The sequence below is a fragment of the Sceloporus occidentalis genome, unplaced genomic scaffold (assembly GCF_023333645.1).
Source record: "Sceloporus occidentalis isolate IW3139 unplaced genomic scaffold, rSceOcc1.0.p SCAF_6, whole genome shotgun sequence".
Classification (NCBI taxonomy): Eukaryota; Metazoa; Chordata; class Lepidosauria; order Squamata; family Phrynosomatidae; genus Sceloporus; species Sceloporus occidentalis.
This window is the reverse complement of record NW_028316986.1, coordinates 80,139,680-80,155,334: the sequence shown is the minus strand read 5'-3', so window position 1 is coordinate 80,155,334 and position 15,655 is coordinate 80,139,680. Positions and strand designations below refer to the sequence as shown.

The following is a 15,655-nucleotide window of genomic DNA, read 5'->3' as shown; positions in this document are numbered from 1 at the left end:
TTGAACGTGAGTCAACAGTGAGATGCGGCAGCTAACAAGGCCAATGTGATTTTAGGCCGCATCAGTAAAAGTATAGTATGTAGATCAAGGGAAGTAATGTGCCACTCTATTCTGCTTTGGTCAGGCCCCACCTGGAATATTGTGTCCAGTTTGGGCACCACAATTTAAAAAGGATGTTGAGAAACGAGCGTGTCCAAAGGAGGGTGACTAAAATGGTGAAAGGTCTGGAAACCATGTCCTATGAGGAACGACTTAAGGAGCTGGGGATGTTTAGCCTGGAGAAGAGAAGGTTAAGAGGTGATATGATAGCCTTGTTTAAATACTTGAAGGGATGTCATACTGAGGAGTGAGCTGACTTGTTTTCAGCTGCTCCAGAAACTAGGACCCAGAGCAATGGATGCAAGCTCCAGGAAAAGAGATTCCACCTCAACATTAGGAAGAACTTCCTGACAGTAAGGGCTGTTTGACAGTGGAACACACTCCCTTGGAGTGTAGTGGAGTCTCCTTCCTTGGAGGTTTTTAAGCAGAGGCTGGATGGCCATCTGTCTTAGGGGATGCTTCAATTTGGATTTCCTGCATGGCAGGGGGTTGGACTGGATGGCCCTTGCAGTCTCTTCCAACTCTATTATTCCACGATTCAATGACTCTATCACAGAATACAGTCATTCTGTCTGTGCTATGGGCCAGTTTTGGAGGCATTCAGATTATTTGCCTGTGTGCAATTTCATTCTTTCATCCCAGATATTTGTGGGAGAGGTGTGTACTAGGATCATGACATACTGGGAAGGGGATCAAATCTTTCTCTCCCACTGTGGCCCTGATTTGGACCAAGCCTTCCCTGCTTGTTGGTTTGTATCCAAGAAAAGTCTCCATTTGCTCCAATCTATGATGCTATCCATCTATTCTGCAGTCTTCCTCTTTCCCTCATGCCCTCCACCTTCCCAAGCCTTATGGCCTTTTCTAGGGAGTCAAGTTATGAAATGGCCAAAGTACCACAGTCTGTGATTTGTATTTATTTATTTAAGAGTATTTATACCCTGCTCTTCAGTCACAAAGGCTCTCAGAGCATTTTACAGATTGTTTATTTGACAGTTCTCAGCCCTCGGGTTTACAGTCTAAAGGGAAACCTCTGGGGCCGTGGGCACCTACTCAAACCCTCATTTCTTGCTTCACCCTTTCTCCTCTGCTTAAAAAAGAATTCTAAAATAGAAAGATATTAACCTTGGCAGACAGTGCAGACTATTTGTTGTTAACTGCTCTCCAGTCAACTTTGACTTATGAAGACTCCATGAACGGGAGGCCTCCAAGTTCCTCTACATGATCAACAGTCAGGCCTTGCAGGTTGTGGCTTCCTTGATGGAGTCTATCCACCTGCAATGTGATCTTCCTCTTTTCCTACTGCCCTCTACTGTTGCCAAGAATTAGTGCCTTTTCTAGACAGTCATGTCTTCTCATGGCCAGAGTATGGCAATCTCTGTTTTGTCATATTGGCTTCTAGTTTGTCAGTATTAAGGCTTCTCTTCTTCTGAATATACCCAAAGAATCTCATACCTCTGTCTTTCCACCTTGCCCTTTATTCAGCAATTATCAGAAGAAGCTTCAGTGGCAGCCAGAGAGAGGAATGGATTAATGATCTGATATCTAATGCAGGGTTGAGTAACTTGTGGTGCTCAGATTTGGTGTGTACCTACTATGAGGGCATTCCCACTCCAAATAAGAATTCTGCCCCCCAAATGGAATATTCCCTCAGTTCCCAAATTTCTAACCCTAGAGGTGAACCAGTGAAAACCATTCACACTTAGCGCTCTTCTGTTTGGGAAGTTTGCCTCTCTTTCTTTGGATACCAAACTGTATTTCCAAATACTCAGTTGATATTTCAAGCTACTCCAGTACTCAAAATCTGGGGACTCAAGTGAACTGTCATATGGGGGACAGAATTCTTATTTGATAAGTAATATTCTCATTTTATCCCCCCACCTGTAGCTGCAAAAAGTTATCGTTCTTTGCACTGCAACTTCCATTGGCCATGTTGGCTGGGAGTTTCCGGAAGTTATAATCCAAAGCAATGATCTTTGATACCATTAAATTCCAACTTCCATTGGCCTTAGCCAGCTTAGTCAATGATAAGAAACTGGGATGATGAGGTTACAATCTAGCCATATCTGGAGGACTACATGTTCCCCATCCATCCCTGCTGTACTGGCAATGGTGGATGCAGTTATTTTTAAGGATTCAAGCTGTGGGGTGGAAGAAAAAAATCTGATGTGAGCCTTTAAATATTTAGATCTACTCAAGTGTTCATGGTCTTTGGGTGTAAATGCTTCCCTCACTCCACATACTATTCCACTCCTAATCTTGATGAAGACTGGAAACCTAAAGTAATGAAACCAATTTTGGGAACATCTTGGGTAAGAGAGACAACAGATTTTTTCTAGAAATAAATCCTGGCACTTGTTTTTATGGAAACCTGAGGCAGGAGGCTAGTTGAAACATTATACAGGGCCTCAAACATCTGGTGCTCTGGGTAGTGAATGGATAAAGCAGTGGGATGACTGAGAAAACTTCTTATTTTTTTCTAATGTTTGGAAATAAACGAGAGCCAGTGTGGTGTTGTGGTTTCAGTATTGGACTAGAGCATTGGAAGACCATGCTTTGAATTCCTTCTTGGCCATGGGAATCTACTGGGTGATCTTAGGCAAGTTATTCTCTCTCAGCCTCAGAGGAAGATAGTGGCAAACCCTTCTGACAAATTCTGCCAAGAAAACCCCATGATAGGTTCAGCCTAGATTAATGGGTCAGAAATGACTTAAAGGCACACAACAACAATAAAAAAGAACATGGCAGTAGATAGTTGGGTAATTCGATCCAGCAATGTATCCTATATAGAGCTGAGGCAAGACTCCCCTTCCTCGGTGTTCAAGATAAATGTTATAGCTACAAGCTACAGTGGTACCCCGGGATACGAATTGACCGCGTTACGAAATTTCCGGGGTACGAAAAAGTTAGATTTAAAAAAACTGTTCTGGGTAACGAAAGATTTTTCGGGTTACGAAATTAATTTCGGCGCGAAATTCAAATCGGAAGCCGCGGCTAGCAGCTTTCCAGCGCCTTTTCGGGTTGCGAAATGTATCGGGTTACGAGCGGCGCCACGGAACGAATTAATTTCATAACCCGAGGTAGCACTGTATACTGACAAGTGTGTGTGTGCTGCCCTTAGCCACTGATTCAGTTTTTTGCTTCTCCTTTTTCTGTTACATCAGATCTAAATCTCAGAACCCTTTTAAATAGTAGTTAATTTTAGCAACAGCACCACAGCAAAAAAGGGATTTGATTGTTAGCCATGGTTTTGAAAACCAATTCTCCTTTTAAAAAAACTTTTAAAAAGTGTATGTTTAAAAATTATGGTAACTTTTGTAGCGTAACTATTAAAGTATCTGTTATCTGTTGAAGTTACACTGCAAAGAGTCAGGTTACTCCTTGTTACATTACTGTAAAAAAAAACCTTGTTATACAAGGTGTTGTTCTGTTTTCTTAAACAGTAATGTAACAAGGAGTAACCTGGGCTGTGGGTGACCATAGCTATTGGCTCCAGCCTTGCTCCAGTTACCCTGACTAATGAATTCCAGTCTGCATGGAAACAGACAGTGATGACTTCAATTTCTTCACTGAGCTTATTTCCAGATCTTTTGCTCAGTATGGGATATGAAAAGGCTAAAGCAACTACCAAGCAATGGGTGATAGATATGGAGCAACAGCTAGACCTAACTAGTGCCCCAACTTTTATTGTTAGTGACTCCAGCAGATACCTGGCATCACCTATGGCATGTTTAGCAAAACTCTAAGTACCGAAACACTGGAGAACTTTTACTTTGGCATGATGCCATGCCCTTCCCTCAGGTTCTTGAAGGCTGATACAAGAAGATCCCCTTCAGACAGATTATTCCCCCAAATGCGGGAAACTTGAATGCATAATTTGTGGTAAACAGATTATGTCCCTGTGACCCTGACCAAATAGAGACAACAGAGCATGTATTACTCCAGTACTCATACTACAGGGACATCTGCCTCAGTCTTATTTCACCTCTATTGTATAAACAACTAAGGCCTGTTACAGACGGGCATAAAGTACGCACTCTGCATGTGCTAGGGTTAGGAAGGGGTGCCCCAACCCTAATACGTGTGGAGCGCGTAGAAAATGGCGGTGCCCTATACACATGGGTGCCATGACTACATCACGACCGTGCCGCCTCCAAATGGGGCGGCGCAGAAGTGACGTAATGGGTCTGCGTGAGGGTGCCTGGGGCGCCCTTTCCATGGCCCCAGAAGGAGCTCCATTTCGGAGCTCCTTCCACCTTTGCGTCTCTGGGCGCAGCCTTTACATGGCTGCGCCAGCAATACAGAGCAGAAAGGGGCCAAGCGGACCCTTTCTCCTCCTCCCCGCCATCGCCGGGTGTCCTTGGGGCTTGAAGCCCCAAGGACACCCCTTTCCAGGCCGCGGGGAAGTGGCCTTTTGCTGCTTCCCCACAGCCTGGAAAGCGGCGGATCGGGGCCTCAGAGGCTTCCACTGTGGCAGCTGAGGCCCCGATCTGGCGGGGAAAGGGCCAGTTACAGGCCGCCCCAAAGACACACCAGCCAATGTTATACTTCTTTGTTGCTTTTGAACACTAACCATGACATAGCATATAATGTTGCCAGATTCTGTGCAGCTGCGGTTAAAATCTGCCAGGCAATTGACCTGTGCAGTAGGCTAGCACCAATCTTGCCCTGTCCCAATGGATTTTAATTTTGATTTTAAATGGATTTTAAAACCATCTTTAAATACTGTTTTTACCTTGTTTTTACCTTGCTTTTATCTTCTTTTACTCTGTATCCTTTTATTGATTTTTTTATTTAATTGCATTTTTTACCTGTGTTGGTCTATGACCAGAATAGAGTTGAAGTTGAACACATTGTTATATTAATATTGATAATATTGGCTGGAGTTCATGATTGCAGTTAAGAACACGTAACCTAGATTTAAACATTTGTAACTGATTGATATTCTATAATGTAGGGAATACAAAAGGATCATAAAAGTCCCCTAATCCTGATTACTAGGCATCAGATCCTGAGAGCAATGTGTTTATTAGGAATCAGCAGACTGATTTTTCTACTCCCCTTCCCTCCAGCAATCTCCAATGTGAAGAAAAATTGTGACAGGGATCCTGCTTCTGATTGTCACACCAAAGATTGCTGGCAGAAGGGTGTGGAAACACCTGTTTGCTGCACCCTGCTCAACAGAACAGATCCTCATCATTTGCAGGGGCTGATGTCTGGAAAGTCAGGATTGCAGCAAGTCAGGCCAGGAGACACTATGCGTAACTAAGTAGCTGATCTGGAATCTTGGTCAATAATAATTACAGAGAAAAACAGAGGTATTTAAAATATTCTTTAAAAAATGGTTACTGTTCATAGTATATGGGTACAACCATACAGAGATAGTATCTACTCTTTGTAACCACCAGATATAAACACATGGGGATGGGCTCAATCACATACGTTTTCTTCACTGATGCACCGAAAACCTCAAAAAAATGTGAATAAAAAACTTTGATTCTGTCTCCTCTTAACTGCTGCATCGATAAAATAGTTACATTAAATGAGAGTTTTGCCAAGCTGAAGCTATATCATTCTCTCTCTCATCATTAAAATTTGGATATACAATCTCCCCTCCGTTTTCACGGACCTGAAGTCTGCGTCCCTCGCCCGTTCATAGGGGGCAAAAGGAGGGGCACAAAATGGGGTGTACACCATGATTCAAGCAAATGGGGCTTGAGTATAGGTGAATTTCCATTTGGGGGGAGGTCTGGAATGGATCCTCTGTGAAAACAGAGGGACAATTGTATAGGAAAGCTTGAAAAAAAATTTTTAAAGCCTTACCTCACACCTACATACCTACAGAAGTCTGGGAGTGGAGAATCAACAGAGAATAAAAGTGGTGCAAGTGAAGCAAGGAAGGACTACATTTTAGATCCTAATCTCAGTGAACAGACTTCTATTTATGGCTTCTAGACTCTGAATTTCTGAAATGCCAATTCTGCAGGTTGGGGGGACCCTCTAAAATGGGGAGGTTTCCCAAGGGGTGAATGAGACAGACAGATATATAAATAGGTAGGTTGATAGAATGACAGAGTAAGATCAAAGCCCTTCTGAACCAAATGCAAACTCACTGCTAATCTGTTGCAGGCACCTTTGGAGCCAAGCTTGTGATCACAAATGTACAGTATAAGAGGGTTAAGTTTATGTCACAAGTCATAGTTCTTAGAGCATCCTTATGAATATGAAAGGATGAAAGGATAACTGGGGTTCAGAAGCACCAAGAATGCTTTGATGAAGTGGAGAAATGTATGACTGTGTGACTGACTTGTATATATAATTTAGTCACATTTTTATAATGAAACAAATTATATTTATTTTGAATATGCGAGATCTCATGAAAATCCAAAACTGAGAAATAAATACATTTTAATCTGTTTTTGCCTGTAAGTAATAATTATAGATAGGCATTTCTTTGTTTTAAAGTTACTGTATATAGCGCATGCACGATAATCTTTCTAGAAGTTTTATCATTGGCTGCTCACATTTCGCAGATATACTGAGTGCAATGAGATTATGTTATGTGCTGAAAGGGTGCCAATATCCATTTCAGAAAACAAATTTGTTTGATGTATGCAAAATTGGCATGAAACAAATCTGTGTTTTCTTGTCATAGAAGATTGATACTAACAATCTCTATTTTCCTGTTTTTTTAATGGTACAAGGGAAATAGCCTATTAATTAAAAATATAAATCCATATCAAATATGGATATCAAATGTAGAGTGTCATATGGTCAGTCTGCAAATCCTTTAGACTGAAATGTTAACATAGTCTCATTGCAATATCATGTTAACAAATTTCTGAACTGGTTCCAATGCTATATTCCCCCTTCCCACAAATACAGATAAAAGGAAGTCCTATACTAGAATTCAAGGTGATAGTTTTTGGCCCTTGAATTGAGATTTTTAATTAAGTTTCTTCAGAAAAGATATTCTGTCAAATTGACAACTCACTTACTGTATTAAAAGTATCTTATAAAGATCGCTTCTGGTTAACAGGTCACCATCAAATAGTAACATCAAAAATATGAAGTCTACATATTGAAAGTTGAATACATGCAATATTTTCTAATTAAATAGTACCTAGTTGTGTGCACCAGAGATAATTGTGTCCCAAACATGGTTAACAAACCCAAATCCACACCATATAAATATATACAGACTGAGTGCTATATATGCAGAGTACCATAGTAAATATGAATTTCACTGTGGTGCTATAGATACACAATACCACAGTAATACAATTCAGATTAGGAAAAAAACACAAATATTAAATTTATTTCATTATGAGAATTTCACAGTTGGTGGAGGCAATTCTTTGCTGATCTTTTCCCCCTACCACCTCCTCTAGGGAAAAAAGTCTAGCTCTGTAAACATCTTCAAAAGTATTAGTCTATCAATATATTTTTAACATTTATTCATAATGGTAAATAAACCAACCAACATGAATAAAGTATATCATAACACAATAACACTTTTCAGACAAAGCAGGTATTTATTAAAAGAATGTCCTTTATAAATAATTTTGTCTTGCATTTTTTTAAACTACATTTTCATAAACAACAAGATTTAAAAGTGCTGAGTATGGTAGGATAGTCAGCAACACCAGTGTAAACAGACCTTTTATGTTTCCTGCTTTGCAGAATTTTCTCTCCCTTTTTTTCTTTTTTAAACCCCATTTTGTCACACACTACAATAGTTAAAAGAGTTGCATAGGGAATAAAGAATAGCCCTTGTAAGTCATTGTCTCCTGAATTCTCTATAAATTACAAAAGAACTAAATGAGCTTAAGAAATAGTTAGCTAAATTGTCCACATCTCCCTCCCTCCCCACCTAAAAGCATATAGATTTCAAGTATAATGTGTAAAATAATAAGTAAAACTTTCCCACATCTGCCCTTTAACATGTGTTCAATAAATTAAATCTGAAGAGGTAGTGAAAGAAAGAAGAAAAGAATGCATGAATGAATCTTTCCTATAACTTATAAATAGTCTAATCACCAGCAAGTAAATACTGAAGTAGGGAGCATTCACATCTCTGTACAGGATCATGACAGCGATCTGGATATTATGCTGGCACGGGGGGCAGGGGATGCTGGCACAGATGTTTAGGACTCACGTGGGATGCTCCAGTTATAAAACTTATTCTGTACCAACAAACAGCTACTCTGGTACAGAATCTTTTTGGCCACTGCAACAGAGTCTTGGAGGACAAGCTGCTCAACACCGCTCCAGCAGAAATCCCAGCTAAGTTTAAGGGGAGGCAGTGTGCCCCATTGGCATGCTTAGTGGTTTATGTCTATGTAGCAATGAGCTCAGGAGCGGCCCTTCAGAAATCAGTTGCAGACAATGGGCTAACACTTGCAGACAGTGGGCTAGCACTAACCAAATTCTACTGAGATAACACCACAGCAATATTTGGTTTTCTTTTCCAAAATGAGTTTTCTCCAATCAACAGGTTCATGTACAAGAGAAGACTCAGGCTCACAGAAATCTCGCCATGCATAAGATCCAGTGTCCTCAGCAAGAAAAAAAGAGGAGGAAAAAAAAAACAAAAACAAAAATGGCACATCCTTTCACATCCATCTTTTTCTGTGGCCTGTTTTTTAAATAGTAATATTTAGGTTTGAAGAAGTTTTAAGACAACATGTCTTTGTTTAAAAATTTGATATTTATTTTAAAGACAATGTAGATCTTAAAATCAGGATTTATTCAATTATTTTTTTAAAGTGTTCAGCAGCTACCTACAAAACTAAACTAGCAGCAAAGGGTGCATACATACCCCCCAAAAATCACTCAGTTGCACATTTACAATGAATGGGATTTCCACAAGAGTGTCAGTGGCTTTTGCCAAAATCCACATTCATTTGGAGATGGCCTGTGCAAAAGATGCCTCTAGGATATCAAGCTCAATGTGACTGTTAGAGGTCTAGGTTCCCTTCTTCAGGACAGCACTTAGAAAGAAATCTTACATCAACTAAAAAAGAAGGGGGAACAAAATCTGCAACCAATGGCATTATTCTTGGACTCATATGTTTGCATTTTAACACCAACTATGTAATTTCTTTTAAGCCTACAACATCTCCTTCAAAATTACATGGGCCAGAATATACTACTCTCTTTTCTAAGTGTTTATGTTTGTGCTAAACACACAAACCTTCCCTTTCAAATATCACTTTTAAGAAAAATTAATTTACAGACAAATGCTAGTCCTCAGTGTGGACTGAAATGCTACATGTAGGCATCTGTTTAATTTAAAAAAAACATTAAATTATCAAACTTGGTTATGTATTCATATGGATATTTTTGTATCTTTTTTCTGAATTACATAACATTACACAAAAGTGTTAGATAACTGGATAACCAGTGTTTAATAAATCCATTACATTATCTGACATCTGAAATGTACATTATCTCTTCTTAATAACAATTAAAAACAATGTCAACACATAGACTGTGCCACCCTTTGTGGATATCATCATATAGTTTGTGCTTTTTGTTGTTTGTTTTCATTTTTCAAACTCTGTAACAAAAATGCCACAGTTTTGGCAGTCAACAACTGGAGGAATCCCTTGCTTTGAAGTTTAAATAAATGATGATAAATAACACAAAGTCTTACTCTCTTTCTTATATAGAAAGGTTGTCTGTCTTACATAGCAGTGTTTCTTTTCTTTCTCTTCATAGAGCATTTGGAATAAAATTGCCACACTTTAGGACTAATTTCTTTCAGTGTGAGCATTTTTAAAAAAATGCAAGTTAGTTTCCGGCTCGCTCCAATGATGTTTCTGTGTACTGTAAGACCATATTGCACGAAATGTTCTTTCTTAAAGAGAGATACAATTTATGTTGTTGTATTAAATATTGCAACAACTAAGTGGTAAGTGAAGCAATTTTGCTTTGCACATGCAGTGTGAGGATACACAAGGAAACTCTCCATAAATGGACAAGTACATCATTGCAGTCTTAACTGCAGTTGTGAAAGCTGTGTGAAACAAATATGATTTGGCAAATCTACTTCTCCCCTTCCAAACTCAAGCATGAAGGACCTTGTAGACAAAACCATTGTGTGTATTTGTTTTCTTCACAGTAGCCTGAGTAGTGCTAAACTGTAGTTCTCCAGGAACTCAGTTCCAGATGTTATTAAACTACTAAGGTGAAGACAGATGTAATATAAAAAGAGAGTTCACAGCACATCCCCTGGCCATGGGGTGAACCCAGTTCCTCTCAGCTTTGTAAATGAAATGTCAGCCAAACATACCAGTAGCTCAGTCTTCAGCCCTATCTCTTTCCCCATTTCCGCTGCTTCAGGTTGCCTGTACGCCCTTTACCAAAAACAGTGCTGCATGAACATAACATGCATTTATTTGTTCATGCATCACCTTATTCATTTAAAAAGCAACATTTTCTTAAAGTGCAAAATTGCTCCAGCTATTATGGGACAGGTTTCTTGATGAAATAGGGAGGGGGGGTGTCCTCAGGAAATCAGCACCGTGCACATCTGGCTTCTGCATCAAAGGACCAGAACCAGTTTTTTCCCCGGGCTCGACCCTGGAGTGGAAAGGTACATTTTGGACAACGTAGTGAGGGTGCTTCCAGAACGGCTCCCCTGTTTTTAAAATGTTACGTCTGTCTTCATCCTAATAGTCCTTCCCCCACCCACCCCCAGAAAGCTAAACCAATATTTTAGTTCCCCAAACTAGATCTAAGTTTCAGAAGTAGAGCCTGTAGTACTTTCAAGAAGAGACTTATAAATCTGAGAGTTCAAAAACCTAGGGAAAGAGTCTCTGTGCATTAAAGTGTAGATCTGAAGTTGGGCATCTTCATACATATGAGAATTGGGATCCAACAAATTTCTGTTGATCACTTCTCGCACCCGTGAGTCTAAACTAACCTAAAAAGAAGAAGCAGAGATGGCAATTAAACCTCCACCAGAAAAGGTTATCAAAATCTATACATATTACATGAAGACTACAATCATATGCATACCTACTTGGTTTTAGGTACCATTGCATTTAGCGGGACCTTGCCTATATGTAAGTATATTCAGAAACCTATACAACATTTTAATGAGTCTTATGATAGAAAAAAACTTGTGCTTCTTTGTATCAGTACACATCAAAATTAACAATACAAAAATATTGCAGTCTTTTTCTTCTGTAGGAGGACAAACATGGTACTATCAGGTATAAATATATTTATTATACAACTCTTCTTCAGGCACTGATTCACTGAGGATAAAGAGTGAGACTGTGTGTGAAGCTCTCCAAAGCCCTGCAAGAGACCAGTGTGGCAAGTTAAAATGAAACAAACTGAGGATAAAGAGTGTGACTGTGTGTGCAATTCTCCAAGGCCTGAGGAAGACCAGTGTGGCCCACCAACCCTGACAGCTGCTCACACCTGGTCAAGAGTGAGGAGAACAGAGGTTCAAAGCCCCATGTCTTTCTATAGTCTGCTGCCCACATTGACATTAGAGATGTTGTTTGTCCATGTTTTATTTTCTCTGTGCATACAAGCAGCTAGGGTAGCATCATTCAATAAGTTGATTTTGGTTCAGGTCTACCAGCTATTTAAACTAAGGAATATAAGGAAGAGTCTTAAGCCAAGTCAAATTCCTGCTCCCTCTAGCCCAATACTGCCAACACTAACTGGTAGTGGTTCTCCTGTGTTCTACATAGGAGTCTTTCTCTCTGTCTTAGGTGGAGATTCCAGGGACTGAATATTGGGCCTTTTTCATGCAAAGTATGTTTACCACCACTGAACTGCAGCCGTTCCTCATAGCTGTAACAGTCTTCCCCAACTTGGTGCCCCCCCCAGATGTATTGGACTATAACTGCTATCCTGTCAGGGGCAGTGAAAACTGTATTCAACACATTTGGAAGGCATCAATTTGGAGAAGTCTGTCCTGGCAGAAAATACTGAGCCTTATCGGACAGCATCCTGAACTGTGAACATCTGCCAAATCTAATGTATGCCAGTCTGAGATTGTGAGCATCACCTCTTTTGGTGAAAGTATAGAAATGTAGTCCTCATATATAAGCCTTGCTTTTTCTTCAATAGCTTCCTTGTTCTGTTCTTTCTTTAGGTCTTCACATGCTAGCCAGAAGAGCAGGTTCTCCTCACTGTATTCTGTTCGAAGAAACTCTCTGAAGATATTTCTACCGGCTGGTGTTTTCATCATCTTGTCGAAATTTTGAGCCCAAGATAGAATTTCTTCTGCAGGAGGGGTTTGGCTGAAAAGCAAACAACAAAAACAACCACCCAAAGTGATGATTTCATACAAATATTTTCCGATGATGATTGGTTCCTATGAGGTACCTCATAGAATTGAGCTCTCATCTAGAGAAGGTTGCACACAATGCATCCCCAGGCTTATATTTTCAAAAGTAAGACCTGCTAAGCTTAGACTTTATGGTTACTAGGTACAGTATTTCTGCTTGAATCCCACAAAAATCTACAGGGCTTAAATCAGTGACAACTAACTTGTTCTAGTGGGGCAAAGATGACTTTGGATATGATATAAATACCTTTTATGTGTGTAATTGCCAGGCTCTGTTTAGTCTTGAGAATAACTCCTGTCCTGTTCTATTTTTCATGCTCATGCTCAGAGTGTCATGGTTTGTGTGTTGGACTAGGAATCTGTGAAACCAGGGTTCACATTCACACTAAGCCATGGAAATCACCTTTGGGCAGATCACATTTTCTTAGCCTTAGAGGAAGGCTAAGGCCCACTAGAAGGCCCATGGTGGGGCAATGGATGCAGCAAAGAATTACACTTCTCTGCTACCATTGCATTTGCACAGTGTCATCCAGCAGAGCTGTTTTGAGTGGTCATGGGCCTTTTACACTTTGGCCCCTAAGAAGAAAACAAAGACCATTCGACAGCTCACTGTGAAGAATTTGCAACAGTTTGCAGACAAAATCATTCAGATTCGCTCTGACTTGGATGCTGTAGTTGACACAGGTCCAGTGAATGTAATCTTGGCACCTGCTTGTCCTGTTTTATTGGATAAGTTTTGATCTGTGCAGGCTGATGTATGGATAGGATACTTGGAGAAGTGAGGGTCACTATGTGCATACTGGATCCTTGCCTTTCCTGGCTCCTGAAAGCAGCTAGAGGGAGACTGGCTGAGTGGGTAAGGTGAGTGGTGAATGCTTCACTACAGCGATGTAGATTGCCATCCTGCCTAAAAGAGACTGTGGTGAGGCCATTACTGAAAAAGACCTCCCTGAATCCCACCATCTTGAATAACTATCAGCCAATCTCTAATATTCCATTTTTGGGCAAGGTTCTGGAGCGAGTGGTGGCCTCCCAGCTCCAGAAGTTTCTGGATGAACTGGATTTTCTAGATCCAATTCAATCTGGCTTCAGACACAGCTATGGGATGGAGACAGCTTTGGTAGCCTTGGTGGATGACCTCCACAGGGAAATGGACAGGGGGAGTGTGTCTCTGCTGGTCCTGCTAGATCTCTCAACAGCTTTCAATACCATTGACCTTCTGAGCTGCCTCTCTGGGATGAAACTTAGGGGCACTATTATGCAGTGGTTCCGGTCCTCCTTGGAGGGGTGGACCCAAAAGGTGGTGTTGGGGAATTGCTGTTCGACTCCTTGGCTGCTGCTCTGTGAAGTCCCAGGGTTCTGTGTTGTCCCCCATGTTATTCAACATCTACACGAAACCACTGGGAGAGGTCATCTGGAGTTTTGGGGTGAGGTGTCACTAGTATACAGGTGACACCCAATTCTATCTCTCCTTTCCATCTGATTCCAAGGAAGCTATTTCTGCACTGAATCAGTGTATGTGGTCAGTAATAGACTGGATGAGAGCAAACAAATTGAAACTTATTCGAGACAAGACAGAGGTTTCCTGGTCAGTCGTAAGGCAGATCAGAGAATAGGGACATTGCCTGTGCTGGATGTGGTTACACTCCTCCTGATATCTCAAGCTCGCAGTTTGGGTGTGCTCCTGGACTTCACTCAGATCCTGAATGCCCAGGTTTCAGCAGTGACCAGGAGTGCATTTGCATAGTTAAAACTTGTGCACCAGCTGCGCCCATTCCTTGAGACATCAAATCTGGCTAAGGTGACACATGCCTTGATTACATCCCATTTGAACTACTGCAATGCACTCTACATGAGGCTTTATTTGGAAACTGTTGGGAAATTTCAGACTGGGACCAGTTATAGGGACCACATTAACTTCCTTGCTGAAACAGCTTCACTGGCTACCAGTTCATTTCCAGGCACAATTCATAGTGCTGGTTATGACTTATAAAGCCCTACACAGTTTAGGTCCAGATTATTTGAGAGACCGTATCTCCCCATACAAACCTGCTAGAGCCCTAAGATCTTTCGGGGAAGGCTTTCTCTCTGTCCCTCCACCATCACAGGCTCGCCTGGTGAGGAGATGAAAGAGAGCCTTTTCGGTGGCTGTTCCTGCCCTCTGGACTGCCCTTCCACAAGAAGCAAGGCTAGTCCCCTCTTTGCTTGCCTTTCGTTGGAAGGTAAAAACAGCACTGTTCAAGCAGACTTTTAATGTCTAGATATGGGATGGGTTTTATATGGGATGAGTATTGTGGTGATTTTACTGTGGTTTTAATGTTTGTAATTTTATATTGTTTTTAGCTGATGTTTTAATTGTTTTATGGAAATATGTTTTTAGAATTGTTATTGTGAGTCACCTTGGGTCCCTTCGAGGAGAAAGGCGGGATAGAAAATAAGTACATAAATGAATGAATGAATGAATGAATGAATGTATAATGTGACTCTCATTTTGTTAATAAATATGGTCTCCACCCCTTCACTAATGCAAGTCATGACAACCTTTATAGCATGCTGAACAGAATGGAATAGTACTGGAGACAGGAGATTTACATTTCAGCTTTACAAATATGGTATTAGCTTAATTTAATGCTTTTAATAAGGGGAAGTGGGAGAGAACAAGAGGTTTTAAGTAGAGAAGGAATAGTGAAGAAAGAAGATGAGAAAATGTGAGAAGGTTTAAGAAGAGTAATTGATAGAAATAAAAGCAGAAGTGCTGAAGACTAGAAGATTTTTTGGGGGAAGGTCTAAGCATTATATGCTTAATTTGTTACTTTGTACAAATGTATGTAGGATTATATGTTATTATGTATGTATGTTTAATGTATGTTTTTTTCTAAGTTAATAAAACTTCATAATTTTTTTTAATTCTTTTCATTTTCTGTGGAATGCACATTTAGTTGTCATGAAGACCATCAAGATAACTTTGCACAGAGTCAATATAATGCAGAATGCCGCTTCTAGTCTTGCATAGATGAGTTTTTTCAAGCCTAATAACAGACTCTTTTGAGATGAAATCTTATGTGGCAGCTTGCATTGGATGACATTTGGACTCAGATGTTACTTTTTCAGAAAGAGTGTGTGCTGGAAGAAACTGCATGGTAGCCAAAAAAGCATCGTAATGAGACATGGGGAAATACTAATGAGAAGATCTGAATATTCACATGTTTTCTTTCCCATATTATCCCGAGTTGCCAAGGTTTT

General features: G+C 40.3%; 1 protein-coding gene across 2 annotated transcripts in view; it reads right to left on the bottom strand.

The window, feature by feature from the left end:
• Positions 1-8,688: 8,688 nt before the first annotated feature.
• Positions 8,689-15,655, bottom strand: part of RGS17 (regulator of G protein signaling 17) — an 87,201-nt gene continuing 80,234 nt past the window's right edge. For both annotated transcript variants that reach the window (XM_089530169.1, XM_089530170.1), the window contains exons 4-5: positions 12,131-12,365; positions 8,689-11,026 (exon numbers count right to left, since the gene is read on the bottom strand). In XM_089530169.1, coding sequence (XP_089386295.1) covers positions 10,838-11,026; positions 12,131-12,365 — 424 coding nt within the window. In that variant the 3' untranslated portion in view covers positions 8,689-10,837. The remainder of the gene's footprint in view (positions 11,027-12,130; positions 12,366-15,655) is intronic.